At 44.2% G+C, this 19,439-nt stretch overlaps 1 protein-coding gene across 1 annotated transcript in view; it reads right to left on the bottom strand.

Annotated features, from left to right (window-relative positions):
* Nucleotides 1-13,657, bottom strand: part of FRMD7 (FERM domain containing 7) — a 49,902-nt gene extending 36,245 nt beyond the window's left edge. Inside the window, exons 1-2 of the mRNA XM_044234687.1 lie at nt 13,539-13,657; nt 12,779-13,019 (exon numbers count right to left, since the gene is read on the bottom strand). Coding sequence (XP_044090622.1) covers nt 12,779-13,019; nt 13,539-13,657 — 360 coding nt within the window. The remainder of the gene's footprint in view (nt 1-12,778; nt 13,020-13,538) is intronic.
* Between the last annotated feature and the right edge of the window lie 5,782 nt (nt 13,658-19,439).

The following is a 19,439-nucleotide window of genomic DNA, read 5'->3' as shown; positions in this document are numbered from 1 at the left end:
CAGCAAGAAGCAAGTAAGGGGCTCCTGACTCAGACCCAACCTGGCATCTTGCCAAGCTCCACCCTCAAAGTTTTGTTCCTCTTTCCCTACTTAGACGTCTGTCTGAGTTCCTGACCCTCATTCACCTAGTCTTTGACTTAGGCTGCTGCCATTTGCTGCTGGCTCCCGCCGTGGCAGCTGGCTAGGTTCCACCAGGCTCCGCCCTCCTCTTGCTTGATCTTCACCTTGCATCATGCACACAGGTGAGATTTGCTGAGCCTGTGGCTTAGCGGTATCACCGAACTCCTGGGCCTGCGGGCTGCATTCTGCCCCTTTCCTCCTAGTCTACCCTGCGTATAGCTATCCAAGTCCTGAGTGCTGACTCACTCATACACATGGGTCTTGTGGCAACCTGGGCTCTGCCAACCCTGGTGGTTACATATTCTTCTCAGTCGGACTTAGTCGGGGGCTGATACCAGGTTTGCAGACCTCTGCAATCCTCCCTCCTCCGGGCTATTTCAATATGGCAGATCTGTTGTCGTTGGGATGTGCAGCCTAACTCAAAGCGGTTGTCTGGGATTCTCTTACTGCACGCAGGGACAAGCACGGCCAAGCCCAGAATAATTCGCATTCATATATATTTTTAACTACTGGACCTCTAAAGTTCTAGCATTCAAGAAAGAAAGACAAAGCATGGTTTCACTTGCAAAATGTAGAACTGGGGGAAGCTGGGAAGGGAGTAGCGGCAGGAATTGTCACCAGCCATCCTCAGTGGGAAACGGGGGTCCCAAGAGATATTAACCTTTGGGTCTTAAAATTAGTTGCACAATCCCAAATCCCACACTCCCACATCTTGCTCCTTATTTCTTAGGTGCGATTATCTGTGCAGAAGGATCTGGTGAAGTTGACTCATTGATGTTTATAAATCAAAATCAAAAATACTCCTCCTTTCTGAATATTGAACTTGACATCTGCTCGTCCCAGCTGAGGAGGCTCTACCCCACATTCCTACAAATATGGAATCGAACAGGCATGTTGGTGGCATCTCCAAACAGACTTGGAGAGCTTATGCAGGCTATCGGGAGAGGACATGACCTCTCCTTTGTTGAAATTTGGGGAAGCCCAATCATAGCATTTCTCATCTCTGGCAGTCAGTGACGGTTTCCCGTGACCACATGGTTTTACCTGGGTGCAGGTTTAGTCCAGAGAAATTTTGTTACTGTAGTATATGAAAGGTTTGTGCCACATCCCCCCTGACTTAAGACTTGATTTCCTAGAAGGTTTTCTTACCTGACATTTTATCAGTGAGCTCATCGGAGCAGGAATTAGCTGCCTGGCAGCTGAGAACAAGAAGACAATTCATTCTTTCATTGCTTCAGCGGATAGTTATTGAGCATCTACTATGTTTCCAGGCCGGTGCTGACCATATACTGCAGACAGTCCCTGACTTCACCAGATTAAGACAACTAACGGTGCCCTTTTGGAGGCATACCCCCCACAACACTGATCCCCAAAGAACGACATATCCTTATTGCCTCATGCAATTCTCAGACACCCTAAACCTTGTCTCTCTAACCCTGTCTATTTGTGAGAACCGTTTCCATTGTCCATCTGTCCCATGAAAGCCCCTGACAGCTATGTCAGGTCCTGCTTACCCCAAGTCGGTTTCCCCTGAAGCTGCTGAGCTGGTTTTCTGCATCACCTCTCTGAGCACACACACAAGCCCTAACCACTGAGGAGGCATCAATACCAAGATAACATCAACACAGTGACTCCTGAAAGACAAGCTGTAAAGACTGGATATGGTGGTCAACTGAATGAGTTCTTAACCCAGAGGTCCCGTGCAAATTCTGTTTCAACCACTCACTATACTTCTCTGCCCAGATTGCTCATCTGTCAAATGGGGATATTAATAGCATCTACTTCACGGAGGATTTCAATGAGCTAATATGTGTAAAATACTGATACTAGTGCCTAGTACATAATAAATGCTCTTGTGATGTGTATTAGCTTTTATGATTACTTTTTAGATTGGAAAGGAGTTGAGTAGTAACTGTGGACTACTGGCAATGGGGTTGATATTTTGAGGCAGGTGTGGGTGTGAGCAGATTGGAACATGTGACCCAGCCATTTTGAGAGAAGTCCCCTAATTTGATTGCTTATGAGGGAAATGGACCTCATACAGCACCATTATTATAGAAATGAAGTTTCTTTCATTGTTTTCTTTTTAAGTGGGATCCGCACTGGGCCCAACGTGGGACTTGAATTCACCATCATGAGATCAAGACCCGAGCTGGGATCAAGAGTCGGACACTTCACTGAGCCCCCAGGCAGCCCCTTTTCATTTTTTTTTAAAGATTTTATTCATTTGACAGAGATCACAAGTAGGCAGAGAGGCAGGCAGAGAAAGAGGAGGAAGCAGGCCCTGCATAGAACAGAGAACCCGATGCGGGGCTCGATCTCAGGACGACACTGGGATCATGACCTGAGCTGAAGGCAGAGGCTTTAACTCACAGAGCCACCCAGGCGTCCCCCCTTTTCATTGTTTTTGAGGGTTCTTCTCCCCCCCTCATTCAGAATCAAAATATGCTCATTAAAAAAGCAGGGTAAAAAAGAAGCAGAAAAGCAAGAGGAAGAAATAAAGTATTTATAATCTCATCCATCAAAAGACAGACAGTATTAGGATATCTTAGGGTAAAGCTTTCCAGATAATTCCCAATTCACGTGATATAATAACACTTTCTGGTCACTAGATTTTTAAAAAGTTAGCATTCTATTATAAATATCATCATTAGTAGGGGCGCCTGTCTGCCTCGCTTGGTAGAGCATGCAACTCTTGATCTTTGTGTTGTAAATTCGAGCCCCACGTTGGGTGTAGAGATTATTTAAAAAATAAAATCTTATATAAAAAAACCGAATATCATCCTTAGTCACTGTATAGGAAACCACCTACATGATGGACACATACATCGTTTCCTCCTGTTAGCTATTGCAAATACTACGAAGATGTACCTCCATCTTGGAACACAACCTTAATCATTCCTTAGGAGACGTTTATCCAGCAGTAGAGTTCCTCAGCTTATTTAGGTTGCCTTGTTGGCTGTTTGTCTTATTTTTGTCTGAGACTTTCTTTTTCTAAATTAATTATTTTTATTAATATATAATATATTAGTAGCCCCAGGGGTACAGGTCTGTGAATCGTCAGGCTTACACATTTCACAGCACTCACCAAAGCACATACCCTCCCCAATGTCCATAACCCCACCGCCCTCTCCCAACCCCCCTCCCCCCAGCAACCCTCAGTTTGTTTTGTGAGATTAAGAGTCTCTTATGGTTTGTCTCCCCCCCCCTCCCCGATCCCACCTTGTCTGGGACTTCCAATGAAATATTAGAGAGTTTAACTTCTGTATCAAATTTTAATTAAATATCGAAATACAAATACAAATCGTGAAAAAGATCATGGCGGCGTCGCCCTTGCTGGGTAAAGCAGCAAAAGCACTTTGAGAACCCAGACTTGCTACTGGGAAGTCTGGAGGCAGCGGGCTGTAGGGAAAGGAGGGGGGCTCTACAGTCAACACAAGTACTTACTTGCAGTTGTATGAACTTGGGCTCGTTTTTAACCTTGTTGAACCTTAGTTTCTTCATTTGAAACATCCCTTTGTATGACTTGGCCCATGCTTTTCTCTCCTAACTCATCTCTGCCTCTCATGGCTCTCAGAGAACCCGCTGCCCTCCGCGGCAGGATCCGGTCAGACTGAGCTCCTCCCCGGGCCTTTCCCTGTGTTTCTCCCTTTGTCTGGACCAACCTTCGACTCTAGTCCAACTCCCTCTCCGTCGCGCAGTAATTAGTACTAATCATGATGGCTTAAGACAGAGATCATCTCCGTCAAGGAAACCTTTCTGACCGACCCCTCAACGCGCACACTTTGGTCTGGGTTAGTTGCCCCTCTTCTTTTGTGCCATTCAAATACTATCCTTGCTGCTGTCATATTGCACATGTCACACTGTAATGTGGGTACCTGTTTGCATTTCTGGCTCTTCCATGAGTCTTTGAGGTCAGGCACTATTTCTTACTTTTCTCTGCATCCTCAGTAGCCAACACGGTGCATGGACGCAGGGAAGGCTCCTAAGAACTTGTCAACTGACTGATGAATGAACGAAGTCGTGTAATCATACCTATTTACCACACTTATTAACTCACAATTGAATGGCATAATGTAAGTGGAAATTCCTGGAACACAGGTCAGGAAATGGTATCTCAGAGCACTAAAGGCAATTGACAGTAACTTTGTGATGGATCTCTTGCAATCACTTAAAACATTCTGGTGTAAAATTCTGGAGAAACTTTGTCTTTGTTCAAGTCTGTTGAAAGGTGAATTTCATAATCATAGAACGAATCTCAGAGGACAAAGAACCTTTTGTTTAAGACAGCTAAGCCCGGCGATTTGTGGTGAGGTGCCGTGCCTAACTGCTTCCAGGGCCTGGGGTCAGCTCACCCAGACAGACCACCCCTCTCTGGCCCCACACCTTGGACCCCGAAGAGAAGGAGGAAGTGGTTAAAGGAGAAGAGAGGCAATAGAGCAAAGGGGGCTGGAATAAGATCCTGTGGGGGTAAATAATTGCAGCTTTTGCAGAGCAGCTGTGTTTAGAACAGACAAGTTCTACATCAGAGAGTTCCACAGCCCCCGGAGAAGTGCCCCTCTGAACGCCTGTCACCTTCCATTCTTCCTGAGCTTTGCAGATCTTCCCGGTGCTGCCTCGCCTAGACACTTGATTGGCCAATCCCCCAGGACCTCCCCAGGTGCACATGATCAGCTAAGGGTGGATCTCTCCCACGGTCGAACTGGTCTAACCGAATGTTCTTCCAGTTCTGACAGTCTGGGAAAAAGTGTTTCGTCTCCCGAAGGCCAGCACGGCTCTCCGCAGCTGGGATGGCAGGCCCCGGGTCCTTTTAAGGAATTGCTGGCTCGTCACGCCACCTCACAGGTGGTTCTGCTCCTCAGGCCGTCCCCTTTTGATCCCCAGATGGCACTGAGCTCTTCGAAGAATTGCTATGGGTGCAATTGACAACAGCCTTGGCTTAAAGCGCCAGTGAGGGCTGAGCTCTTATTCGCACAATAGGTTCGGATCCGTGACAGGCCGATAATGCAACTGCGTGGTCAAGAGCATTTGAAAGAAAGAGAGAAAATCCTACAGAATTCAGGGGAATCTTGCCCTTTAGCGTTGCATTCAGAGAAGCCCCCAGAGGGCTTTAGCTGCGAGGCGGGAAGCCTAGGCTAGTCCTCCCTGAGATGGGGCGGAGGTGGTCCCACAGTGGGCCGGGCCTTGCACCCGGATGAGAGGTGAAGGAGTGGCAAAGCCCCAACTCACTGAAACTCTTTGCAGAGATTCCCACGAGTGCAGACTTGAACAGCACCCAACCACCACCCACCAGCTCCAGAAACAGTTCCCAGTTCCCGCCCCCAGTGCCTCCAGCGCTCTGGAGTTCAGGTTCCCTCCTCCTCTCAGATGCAGGGATGCGGGGAGAGGGGCCTCGGCAGCAAGCAGCAGGGGTGGGAGGCTTGAGTCCAGGCCTCTCCTCTGAGATGGAGCATCTAGAGGGAAGGCTGGCAGCCAGGTGACAGCAGAAGGCCCCGGGGACCTTAAAGGAGTGGGCGGGGCAGCACCTAAACCCCTCTTGGCCTGCTGCTCAGCCTGGCCCGGGGCCAGACAAAGCACAAGCACTTTCTTTCTTTTTCAGTTCAATTTATTCTCTGAATCAACAAACCTTAGGCTATAAGGGGCAAAGCAAACTCAGTAGTTTAAACAAAGGCATTCATCAGGCAGCTGGGGCCCCCTGTAATGACAAATAAATCCCTGGCAAAGAAACGGCCTCCATTGGCTAGGCTGGGATGCTATGAAGATTGCAGGATAGTTTTTCTGACGTGGTTTGGATGCTCCTCCGAGTTCTTTGCACAGGCATGGCGTGGTATGAGTTGAGACAGGCAGGCTGTCATCTGGCACCGATGGAACGCCAGCCTGAGCCAGGCTGCTCGGAACTAGAGGGTACATCACGAGGTTCTGGAAAACCAGGAAGCTTCACGACTCCTACAGTGACCCCACTTGAGCTGTAAACCACACCTACAGCGACCCCCCACCCCGAATTGAGCCTTAAACCACACCTAGAGTGATCCCACTTGAGCCATAAACCTACCACCTAAAGAATGACAAGCCAAGGTTTTCAAGCTACGCGGACTGGGGCTTGAACCCTGGCTCACCCATGAACTTAAACAGCACAGTGACCTTGCCTAAGTTGACCTCTCTGTACCTCACTTGACATGCTTGTAAATTGGAGATTTTTATTATTTTTATAATAATAGTCCCGGCCTTATCCTCATTCCAATCCTTCCTCCTGCTTGGACATAAATATCAGTACACGTGTTTACCATCTAAATTTGGAGCCAGGTTCCATAAGGCATTGGTGTGGCAAACACTTTCATAGCACTTACTGGTGTTGTTCTAAGTGTTTCATGTGTATGAATTCATCCAACCTTTGTAGCAATCCTATGGAGTGGCTAACTAATGTTATCCTCATTTTACAGATGAGAAAACCCACTACAACAGAGAGTTATATAACTACCCTAGACAGTGCTCCTTCTTTGATTTGTGTAAAAATTACACGCGATAGTCCAAGCCAAACATACGTACAACGTAGGCTGTGAATATATCAGATCTGTGGTTATTAGCCAGGGGTACTGTTAGCATGATTAACTACCTTAGCATTACTATGAGTAGTTACCACAGACTAATTTAAAATGTAGGTAAACACAAAGGGTTTGGCAATTTCCATCTGCTTCCTTAAAGGAAGCCTAACATTATTTTAGGTAACTCTAGACAGTTCTTATGGACCCTCCCAGGATTAATGGTTCCAGGGGGAAGAGCAAATTCCCTCCCCCACCAGGGGCTGCTGACTAAGCAAAGGGCAAACTGCTAGAAAGGCAGGATAAATTAACCCCAGGAAGTCCCAGAGGAAGACAGACCTGGGGAAAGAGCTATTTGCCTGGAGGTAGGCTGTAAAATCAGGGCTGATCCCTGTCGATTTGCCAAGTGTAGAAGTCCAAAGGTCTGTAAGCAAGGGCGGGGTGGGGGTGCAGAATTAACATGCTTTGACTCTGTACTTTGGGTCAGGAATCTGGTCATTTCATTTGTCTTCACAGTGACTTCATGAGGTAGGTGCTATGATTATCCCAGAGAGCTAAGGGGACTCACCCCGAGATCATGAGGTTCCTCTGCTTAAGACTGCCAGGGCTGGGACCAGAACTCTTTCTTTCCATAACTCCATCGATAAATCCAAACAGAACTCATCATTGCCCACCCTAAACATGCTCCTTTCATTCTGTTCTCCATCTTGGTGAATGGGGGCCCCCATGCAACCGGTGGCCTGAGGCAGGAATTTGAAGGTCATCTCCTGTATCTGGACCAGCATCATTTGCTTCTAGAAATTCTACCTCATTAGCATCTCTGTATCCATCCTTCCTGTCTCCACCATTCCCTATCAGGCTGGAATACTGTGATAGTGGGCAGTATGGGTTAGCACAGAGTATGGGTTAACATTGGCACCACTGAACTTGAAACTGTCATCCAGACTCTCCCTGGCACCTCCAGCAAGTAGAGAGTGAGCACGATCAGGCGGGAAGGGCAGAGGGAGAGGGAGAAGCAGGCTCCCCGCCGATCAGGCAGTCCAACAGGGGTCTCGATCCCAGGATCCTCAGGTCATGACCTGAGCTGAAGGCCGCTGCTTAACCGACTGAGCAACCCGGGCGCCCCAGTCCAAGTTTTCAGAGTTGACAGAACTCAGTTTCAGATAGGCCAAGTGACTTGCCCAAGGCCACACAGCTTGTAAGGGGCAGAGTCTAATTTACGCTGTTTTATCAGATTCCAAATGCACATTATGTAATTTCTATGACTTCTCACAACAGCTCAGGGAGTTAAGGGGTTAAGTGACTGGACCAAGATTACACACTAAAACCATGCAGTTCTTATAGCCCTAAATCCAGGTACATTCTACTTACACTGGCGCAATTCCATCTCATTGGGAGTTTGCAAAGCTTTGCCTTAGGAAGGGGTGGCATGTCTATTGACATATAACATCTAACCTTTGACAGAGGTACAAAAGATCCCTCATCATTAGAAATTGAAAAACCACCTCCTGGACAAACAACCAAAGGTAAATACCACTACCAAAAAAAAAAAGAAAGAAAAATTCCTGGACAGTTCTTTGCTTTCTTATTTAGCTTGAATAGTGCTCAGTCCTGGCACGGCTTCCCCTCTGCCTCTTCCAGAGAATGAGGCCCGGTGGCCTTTTGAGGGGTTCCCAAAGGATTGAGCTAAGCTGACTCATTACCTTCTCTCCCTGGGTAAGCCACGAGGTACCCACTGCAGTGGTCAATGCTGTCACTTAGCAATCGGGTAAAATGTAAGATCTGAGAGGTTTCAAACCTCTTCTTTGGACTTTGGGTTCTAGAAACCATTGAAACAAAGTGTGCTTTTGGAAATTCACCAACAGCAGCTTTTCTTCCCCTCCACCATGCTTCTACCAAGGTAGAACTGTGTCAGGTTCAGGGAGTGGGGTGCAGGGAGGTGGGGGAGATATCAGACAGAAATTTGTCAGATATGGTGATGGGATTATTTGCCTTGAAACTCACCGTCTAACCCAGAGATAAACAAACATTAGGCTTAAAGGAGGGTCAGCCTCCAAGGACACAACTGCACCTGGCATCTGTGGGTGTTGGGATGATTCAGCCTCGAGCTGGACACCTGACCTCCTCTACTTTCTCTGAAAGCTCAGAAGGCCTCAGCTTTGGTCTCATCCTCCCTTTTTCTCTCATGAAGATCCTGGTCCTCATGTTGAAGAGGCAAAACTGAATTTACACTAAAATCTGAAATTATTTTTAAAAAGTAATGACCCATTTCTCCTCCTGCCTGTCCACTCTCCTCATCATTCTGTAGATCGAGTCCTTCTCTGTCATTGAAGGATCAGTGCGACACGAGGGATGGTGTCAATATTTGAAAATGATCAATTTTATCAAATAAATATGACACCTTGAAAAGTAAGATGAGGTTTCTTTTCACTAAACACATTTTTCCTCATTGGATTACAGTTTAGTAGGCACATGCCAGCAATTCTGAATTGTATCTGTATCTACCCTGTATCTATCCTGCATTGCCCCCAAATACTCTTGGAAATGCATAAAGGAAAAGTTTGACTAATATTTTCAGAGAGTTCATCTATAAAATCAGCACATAGAGCCTCAGAGTATAGATATGCAAAGAAACTTCGAAGAGCCAGGCTGTCTCAGGGGCCAGAACAGAGACTAAATGAATGAATGGGTGACTGGAAGGTCTCAGTGACAGGGCCTTGGAGGAAATGGCTGCCCTATCAGCCAGCTCATCAGGTATTAGCATCACGGGTCTGATTCCTTTAAATCTGACTCTTCTGACACTTGGCATCAGATGTAACTGAGGGGGGATCCTAGCATCCCCGGTCCCACTGTAAATGGTGCCACTGGCATCCCAATTGTAAATATCAAGATAATGTTGTGTGTGGGGAGGGGTAGGAGTAAAAAACAGAGGGTTCTGGATGTCAGTTAGTCTCATCCAGGAGACATTATTCTACCTGAGCATGCATCCTTGTTGTATTTCTACCATGCTACTTTCTATAAAATCAACACCAGTGCCCAAGACACCATTCTTTTCCCCCGTGCAGCCAATTCTTTTCTTAAATTCTATCTTAAAGAACAATTCTCCCTGGGACTGATCCATGCCTCTTGAGACTTCAACTTTGCTACCAAAAGCCCTTCTGCGTGGCTTTCTGTCACTGTTAATGGTTCTCTTTACCATGGGTCCAAGCATTTCTTCACCTGTTTTAGATATTAGTACTAATGGGGACACCTGAGGGACTCAGACTTTAAGCTTCGGGCTCTTGATTTCAGTTCAGGTCATGATGGGGGGGGCGGTCTGTGCTCAGTAAGGAGTCTGCGCCTCTCTCCTTTTTCTTTCTCTCTCTCCCTCTCCTTTCTCTCTCTCTCTCCCCTTCCTTTCTCTCTCTCTCTCTCCCTCTGCCCCTCCTCCCATTCACACTTCCACTCTCTCTTTCAAATTAATACATACAATCTTTTAAAAAATGATATTAGTACTAATGAAAGAGGATGTTTAGGTTGCTTCTCCCCCCCCCTTTTCCCACTTGAAGTCTCCCAAAGTATGGTGCTGGGGTGCATTTTAAGGAATTATTAATAGGATTGAGGGACTTTTTAAAAAGATTTTATTTTTAAGTAATCTCTTCATCTAATGTGGGGCTCGAACTCATAGCCCCGAGATCAGGAGTTGCATGCTCCACTGACAGCCAACCAGGTGCCCCTGAGGGACCTTTTTTTTTTTTTTTAAGATTTTATTTATTTATTTGACAGAGAGAAATCACAAGCAGACAGAGAGGCAGGCAGAGAGAGAGAGAGAGGGAAGCAGGCTCCCTGCTGAGCAGAGAGCCCGATGCGGGACTCGATCCCAGGACTTTGAGATCATGACCTGAGCCGAAGGCAGTGGCTTAACCCACTGAGCCACCCAGGCGCCCCCCTGAGGGACCTTTTTAAGCTTCTGAGTCAATGAAAAAAATTCACACCAGGGTCTTCCTGGCCTCTAGAAGCCACTCTCTCTCATAACTCCTCAAATATGTGTAAGGAAGGAAGGAGCTACTCATTGGTTTACAATTGTCATAAAAGGCTCACTGTAGGTATGACCTTTGAGGGCAATAGAAAATAAATAATGTGCATGAGCAGTAATACAGGACTAGAAGGCTGCTGACAGATGAGTCTTCCAGATACAACACTGTGTATGAAGTAGTGGAGAAGACTTCTGCACTGGAAGTCCCCACTCTGCATTTATCTGCGGCGTAATCTAGCACAAGTCACTTCAGCTCGCGAGGCTTTACCTGTTAATTTGCAAAATGGGCAAAGATGAACTTTCCCCCTACCCTCCCTCACAGGGTGGAATGGAGGGTCAAGGGAACTAATGGAGGCGAGATTGCTTTATCTATTTTAAAGTGTTAGCCACTCGTGACTCGATGCTGTTGCCGTCATCACCATCATCGTCAGCATCATTACCGCCCCCTTCTCCTCAGTCTCCCGTTGTTAAGGAGAAAGGACGGTGTTGGACGAACGGATGCTAAGTTAAGGTTCCACGCCCCTCGGGACGAAGCTGCCCGTGGGACTGCCGTCAGTGCTCTTGCCACTCTGGGAGACACCACGATTGCTACTTACAGAGGAGCCTTCCCGGGGCAGAAGGGATCAGATGCTCTGACACCCGAATTGCTGGGTATCAAATCTCTCCCATTATCTCCCCAAGGAACACAATGTGCCGCAGCTGGAAAGAGACAGACCGACTCGAAGCAAAGTCAGGCTGGCTTCCAGTTGCTGTTACTGGTTCCCGTTCCCCAGAAGGTGAATTTTATAAAGCTCTGGTGCTCTCTCCCCCGCCCTCCCCCCCTTCCCATTTAACTGGATCTGAATTTAAGATACACATTCAGAAAGCTCTTCTGTCGTTTTTGGTCAAAGATTTCTCTTTGAGTCGCTTGAAATCTCTATTAAAAACTTAGCCTAAAGCAATGTCTTTTGAATTCCCAGCTCACTCATTCAGGTCCGGGAGCACAACGAGCCTACACCACCAGCCTGCAAATGGATAAACTACTCAAAAGATATTTTCCACCCTTTAAATAGAGTTCCAAGAAAGACTAGGAAATGCCTCATCCCTATAATGGAAGCTATGTGCTACAAAAACAAATCATTCAGGTCCGTGGACCTAGAAATGCCTTTTGCAAATAGAAGTGAAAGGAAGAGACGGCCATGAAGTCATCACCCACGAAGCACATGATTCAAATAAAAATGAAATACTCATTTGAAAAATGGGTTACCCACACACCCAACAGCCGTTGTTAGTTTGTGTATAAAAGAAAACAAGCGGCGTTTTGTACGAATTTCAAAGAACATGAACTGCTTGTTCCTTGTTAGTAGCTAATATAAATATGAGAGCAAAATAGCATCTTTTGTTCCAATAAAATCACAGAACATTTCAAAATGCTCCTACATAAATCCTTACATCAAAATGTACGAATCTTAAGATTCTGGAAGACAAGCCCCAAATGATGTGCTTAATACATTTGTTCTTCCTTGAAGAGATGAGGTATAATTGTACGCAATCATCTCGTAGCTAGGAATTATATTAAGAACCCTGAACTATAAGTACTAAATCAAACTAAATAGTCTCTTATCCTATTTTTCTCTTCATACTTGTCATTACTTCCAGAAGTTCTCATTACGACTGCATAATTCTACCCCCCTGCCGAACCGCCAGGTTTCCTTCAGAAAAGGAGGGTAGCCTTCCCCTTCTCCTTTCCCTCACAATCATACTTTTCTCCCCACAAACGTTCCTGGGGTGAGACTCACAAGTTATTTCAGTGAGCACTAATACCGTTCAGGGTAAGACGAATAAGTTATTGCTGCTTTGTCTTTTTACAAATATTTAGCATCTCTTCCAAACTCGCTGTTGTTGTCCCTTGAGGAAAGAGAACCTGTTCTAGAAGAAAGGTTAATGGGAAAACACAAGCTACACTGTGATATTAAGCACAGATTTCTTTTTCCAAAGCTAAAAACCACAGTCCTCCTTCATTTGGTCCTAAAGAAGACATAACATCGCCAGCTAATGGGCTGTCCACAAATGACCACTATTGAATGAATAATAAAGGAATAATAGCAATGTGATTTCCACTTACATCAACCACAAAAATCTTCTGGGAATCATCCAAAAACTGTACTTTTAAATGTAGCATTCTCGGCGAGGCCGTTGGGCTGCAAGCAGGCTTGGAGTGCTGTGGGAGCTGTGACAGGAAGAGGGGCTTTCTCCAGCTGGATGCCGTGCGCTTGGGGGCCCCCACCCCCACCCAGCCCCCCCCATCCCAGCAGGGCGTTTGTGCTGCGCCGCGCTGGTGATCGATAGCATCTGGGCAATCTCGTCTATTTGGTCAACATCAAATCCAACTGGACTCTCTCTAGCCCTCTGAAACTAGTTCCTTTCTTCAAAGGAAAAGAAAAAGAGAGAAAGCATTCGCAACCCCTGGGGATTTTCTTTATTTCACAAGAGCACGGTCTGAAATCCTGAGGTGAAGCTTGAATAAACTGAGAACAGCTCTTCTCCAAAGTCAAGGGATTAGGTACTCACCTTAGTCTCATAGGGTACTAGAAAGCTCATAACCAAACTAGGAAGCTTTATGTAGAATGATTTTAATTGTTTAGAATTTACATGATCTAGAAACAAAAAACAATGTGAAAGGGAATATACCGAAAAGCTTCGTTTTCCCCTCTGCCCCCCGTGTTCTGGGGGCTCCCCATGCACCCCTACCACTGACCAATTTTATTAGGGTTTTTTTTGCTGTTAGTTATTTAGCCTTCAGTGTTTCTTTAAGCAAATGTTGTACAAGCACATCCGAACATATTTCTTCTATGTAGGTAGCATGCTGTTACATTGCTTCGTACCTTCCTTTTCTTCGTATGTCGCTTTCGCCGTGCACGGAGAGAGCTTCCTCGTTTCTATTGACAGCTCTGTGATTTTGCACCGCGGAGGTAAAACACAGTTTATTCAAATGGTTCCTCATCGGTGGCCGTGGGTTGTTTTCAACCTTTGGCTATTATAAACAAGGGTGAAACGAATATCCTCATCCATATGTCATCTTACGTGTGCGCAGCTACAGCGGTCGGATAACTCACCGGAAGTAAGATGGCTGGTCAAGAGTTACATGTTGGTAATTTTGATAGCGATTTCAAAGTTTTCCTCCATAAACTTGTTATGGGTTGAATTTTATCCCCCTAAATTCATGTGTTGAAGTCATAACCCCCAGTTTCTGGGAGTGTGGCTGTATTTGGAGATAGGGTCTATAAAGAAATAATGGAACTGAAATAAGGCCATTAGGTTGGGCCCTAATCCAATCTGACTGGTGTCCTTCTAAGTAGAGAAGATGAAGACAGACACCTACAAGGGGAAGACCATGTAAGACATGGGGAAGAGAAGATGGCCACCTACAAGCCAAGGAGACTGGCCTCAGAAGGGACCAACCCTGCTGGCCCCTCAATCTCAGACTTCAAGCCTCCAGGAATGGTGAGAAAGTAAATTCCTGTTGTTGTAACCCACCCACCTCATTTCTGATGGGAGACCTACCAAACTAGCATACGGGTTGTAGCAGGGCACAGTCCCACCAACAGTGCATGACCTGGCTTCTTTTCTCCAGGCTCACCGACAGAGTGTGGTGTCAAACTTTGGGGTTTCTGCAAGTTGATAAGTGAGAAAAAGAAAAAGAATCTCAGTCCAGTTCTTTTTGTTTTGTTTTGTTTTTTTTCCTAAATAGATACATGCCCAGGGTAGAGCCCAACATGGGGCTTGAACTCATGACCCATAATCGATTCCTAAGCTGAGATCATGAGTTGGACACTCAACTGACTGAGCTACCCAGGAGCCCCTCTCAGTGCCATTTGAAGTCTGAATTTTAATTTTTCATTTTATGAGAGAAGTTGAGCATCTTTTCAGGTGCTTAAGGGCTGTTTAGATTTCTTTTTGTGTGAACTCTCTGTTCACACAGTTCCATAGACCCTCTTTAAAATATTGGCTATTGTCCTTTTCTCTTCAATCTCTAGGAACTATTTTAACACTAGCCCTTTGCCCATGATGTGAGTTACCAATATTGTCCCCTATTTGTCCTTTGTCTTTCAACTTTGCTTGTGGTGTAGGTGTGTTGTTTGCCATGGCAAGTTTTTTATTTTTCAAAATTAATTAATTAATAAATAATTTGATTAATTAATTAATTATTATCTTTTATAAACATATAATGTACTTTTATCCCGAGGGGTACAGGTCTGTGAATCGCCAGGTTTACACACTTCACAGCACTCACCATAGCACATATCCTCCCCATTGTCCATAACCCAACCCCCCTCTCCTGACCCCCATCCCCCCAGCAACCCTGTTTGTTTTGTGAGATTAAGAGTCACTTATGGTTTGTCTCTCTCCCAATCCCATCTTGTTTCATTTATTCTTCTCCTACCCCCCAAACCCCCAATGTTGCATCTCCACTTCCTCATATCAGGGAGATAATATGATAGTTGTCTTTCTCCAATTGACTTATTTCACTAAGCATGATACCCTCTAGTTCCATCCACGTTGTTGCAAATGGCAAGATTTCATTTCTTTTGATGGCTGCATAGTATTCCATTGTGTATATATACCACATCTTCTTTATCCATTCATCTGTTGATGGACATCTAGGTTCTTTCCATAGTTTGGCTTTTGTAGACATTGCTGCTATAAACATTCGAATGCACGTGCCCCTTCGGATGACTACGTTTGTATCTTTAGGGTAAATTCCCAGTAGTGCAATTGCTGGGTCATAGGGTAGTTCTATTTTCAACATTTTGAGGAACCTCCATGCTGTTTTCCAGAGTGGTTGCACCAGCTTGCATTCCCACCAACAGTGCAGGAGGGTTCCCCTTTCTTCACATCCTCACCAGCATCTGTAATTTTTTGACTTGTTAATTTTAGCAGTTATGACTGGTGTGAGGTGATATCTCAATGTGGTTTTGGTTTGTATTTCCCTAATGCCGAGTGATATGGAGCACTTTTTCTGTGTCTGTTGGCCATCTGGATGTCTTCTTTGCAGAAATGTCTGTTCATGTCTTCTGCCCATTTCTTGATTGGATTATTTGTTCTTTGGCTGTTGAGTTGGCTACGTTCCTTATAGATTTTGGACACTAGCCCTTTATCTGATATGTCATTTGCAAATATCTTCTCCCATTCTGTCGTTGTCTTTTGGTTTTGTTAACTGTTTCCTTTGCTGTGCAAAAGCTTTTGATCTCGATGAAATCCCAAAAGTTCATTTTTGCCCTTGCTTCCTTTGCCTTTGGCGATGTTCCTAGGAAGATGTTGCTGCGGCTGGGGTCGAAGAGGTTGCTGCCTGTGTTCTCCTCAAGGATTTCGATGGGTTCCTTTCTCACATTGAGGTCCTTCATCCATTTTGAGTCTATTTTCGTGTGTGGTGTAAAGAAATGGTCCAATTTCATTGTTCTGCATGTGGCTGTCCAATTTTCCCAACACCATTTATTGAAGAGGCTCTTTTTTCCATTGGACATTCTTTCCTGCTTTGTCGAAGATTAGTTGACCATAGAGTTCAGGGTCTATTTCTGGGCTCTCTATTCTGTTCCATTGATCTATGTGTCTGTTTTGTGCCAGTACCATGCTGTCTTGATGATGACAGCTTTGTAATAGAGCTTGAAGTCTGGAATTGTGATGCCGCCAACTTTGGCTTTCTTTTTCAATATTCCTTTGGCTATTCGAGGTCTTTTCTATATAAATTTTAGGATTATTTGTTCCATTTCTTTGAAAAAAATGGGTGGGATTTTGATAGGAATTGCATTAAATGTGTAGATTTCTTTAGGTGGCATAGACATTTTCACAATATTTGTTCTTCCGATACATGAGCATGGAACAATTTTCCATTTCTTTGTGTCTTCCTCAATTTCTTTCGTAAGTACTTTATAGTTTTCTGAGTATAGATTCTTAGCCTCTTTGGTTAGGTTTATCCCTAAGTATCTTATAGTTTTGGGTGAAATTGTAAATGGGATTGACTCCTTAATTTCTCTTTCTTCTGTCTTCTTGTTGGTGTAGAGAAATGCAACTGATTTCTGTGCATTGATTTTATATCCTGATGCTTTACTAAATTCCTGTACAAGTTCTAGCAGTTTTGGAGTGGCGTCTTTTGGGTTTTCCACATATAGTATCATATCATCTGTGAAGAGTGATAGTTTGACTTCTTCTTTGCTGATTTGGATGCCTTTAATTTCCTTTTGTTGTCTGATTGCTGAGGCTAGGACTTCTAGTACTATGTTGAATAGCAGTAGAGATAATGGACATCCCTACCGTGTTCCTGACATTAGCGGAAAAGCTTTCAGTTTTTCTCCATTGAGAATGATATTTGCGGTGGGTTTTTCATAGATGGATTTGATGATATTGAGGTATGTGCCCTCTATCCCTACACTTTGAAGAGTTTTGATCAGGAAGGGATGCTGTACTTTGTCAAATGCTTTTTCAGCATCTATTGAGAGTATCATATGGTTCTTGCTCTTTCTTTTATTAATGTGTTGTATCACATTGATTAATTTGTGGATGTTGAACCAACCTTGCAGCCCTGGGATAAATCCCACTTGGTCGTGGTGAATAATCCTTTTAATGTACTGTTGAATCCTATTGGCTAGTATTTTGGTGAGAATTTTTGCATCTGTGTTCATCAAGGATATTGGTCTATAGCTCTCTTTATTGATGGGATCCTTGTCTGGTTTTGGGATCAAGGTGATGCTGGCCTCATAAAATGAGTTTGGAAGTTTTCCTTTCATTTCTATTTTTTGGAACAGTTTCAGGAGAATAGGAATTAGTACTTCTTGAAATGTTTGGTAGAATTCCCCTGGGGAGCCGTCTGGCCCTGGGCTTTTGTTTGGAGATTTTTGATGACTGTTTCAATCTCCTTTCTGGTTATGGGTCTGTTCAGGTTTTCTATTTCTTCCTGGCTCAGTTGTGGTAGTTTATATGTCTCTAGGAATGCATCCTTTTCTTCCAGATTGTCAAATTTTTTGGCGTAGAGTTGCTCATAGTATGTTCTTATAATTGTATTTCTTTGGTGTTAGTTGTGATCTCTCCTTTTTCACTCATGATTTTATTTATTTGGGTCCTTTCTCTTTTCTTTTTGATAAGTCTGGCCAGGAGTTTATCAATCTTATTAATTCTTTCAAAGAACCAGCTCCTAGTTTCGTTGATTTGTTCTATTGGGTTTTTCGTTGGTTTGTTTGTTTCTATTTCATTTATTTCTGCTCTGATCTTTATTATTTCACTTCTCCTGCTGGGTTTAGGCTTTCTTTCTTGTTCTTTCTCCAGCTCCTTTAGGTGTAGTGTTAGGTTGTGTATTTGAGACCTTTCTTGTTTCTTGAGAAAGGATTGCACCACTATATATTTTCCTCTCAGGACTGCCTTTGCTGTGTCCCACAGATTTTGAACTGTTGTGTTTTCATTATCATTTGTTTCCATGAATTTTTTTCAATTCTTCTTTAATTTCCTGGTTGACCCATTCATTCTTTAGAAGGATGCTGTTTAGTCTCCATGTATTTGTGTTCTTTCCAAATTTCCTCTTGTGTTGAGTTCTAGCTTCAGAGCATTGTGGTCTGAAAATATGCAGGGAATGATCCCAATCTTTTCATACCGGTTGAGACCTGATTTAGGACCCAGGATATGATCAATTCTGGAGAAATTTCCATGTGCACTAGAGAAGAATGTGTATTCTGTTGCTTTGGGATGAAATGTTCTGAATATATCTGTGATGTCCATCTGGTCCAGTGTATCATTTAAGGCCTTTAATTCCTTGTTGATCTTTTGCTTGGATGATCTGTCCATTTCAGTGGGGGGAGTGTTAAAGTCCCCTACTATTATTGTATTATTGTTGATGTGTTTCTTTGATTTTGTTATTAATTGGTTTATATAGTTGGCTGCTCCCACGTTAGGGGCATAGATATTTAAAACTGTTAGATCTTCTTGTTGGACAGACCTCTTGAGTATGGTATAGTGTCCTTCCTCATCTCTTATTATAGTCTTTGGCTTAAAATCTAGTTGATCTGATATAAGGATTGCCATCCCCCTTTTTTCTGATGTCCATTAGCATGGTAAATTGCTTTCCACTCCCTCACTTTAAATCTGGAGGTGTCTTCAGGTCTAAAATGAGTTTCTTGTAGGCAACATATTGATGGGTTTTTTTTTTATCCATTCTGATACCCTGTGTCTTTTGATTGGGGCATTTAGCCCATTAACATTCTGGGTAACTATTGAGAGATATGAATTTGGTGCCATTGTACTGTCTGTAAGGTGACCATTACTGTATATTGTCTCTGTTCCTTTCTTTTTTTAAAAAAAGATATTATTTATTTTATTTGACAGATAGAGATCCAAGTAGGCAGAGAGGCAGGCAGAGAGAGAGGGAGGAGGAAGCAGGCTCCCTGCTGGGCAGAGAGCCCGATGTTGGGCTCCATCCCAGGACCCTGGGATCATGACCTGAGCTGAAGGCAGAGGCTTTAACCCACTGAGCCACCCAGGCACCCCGTCTCTGTTCCTTTCTGATCTACTACTTTTATGGTTTCTCTTTGCTTAGAGGACCCCTTTCAATATTTCCTGTCGAGCTGGTTTGGTGTTAGCAAATTCTTTCAGTTTTTGTTTGTCCTGGAAGCTTTTTATCTCTCCTTCTATTTTCAATGATAGCCTAGCTGGATGTAGTATTCTTGGCTGCATGTTTTTCTCATTTAGTGCTCTGAATATATCATGCCAGTTCTTTCTGGCCTGCCAGGTCTCTGTGGATA

Source organism: Neovison vison, chromosome X (assembly GCF_020171115.1).
Source record: "Neovison vison isolate M4711 chromosome X, ASM_NN_V1, whole genome shotgun sequence".
NCBI classification, from domain to species: Eukaryota; Metazoa; Chordata; class Mammalia; order Carnivora; family Mustelidae; genus Neogale; species Neogale vison.
The sequence above is the reverse complement of the archived record's forward strand: the minus strand, read 5'-3'. Positions and strand labels throughout refer to the sequence as shown.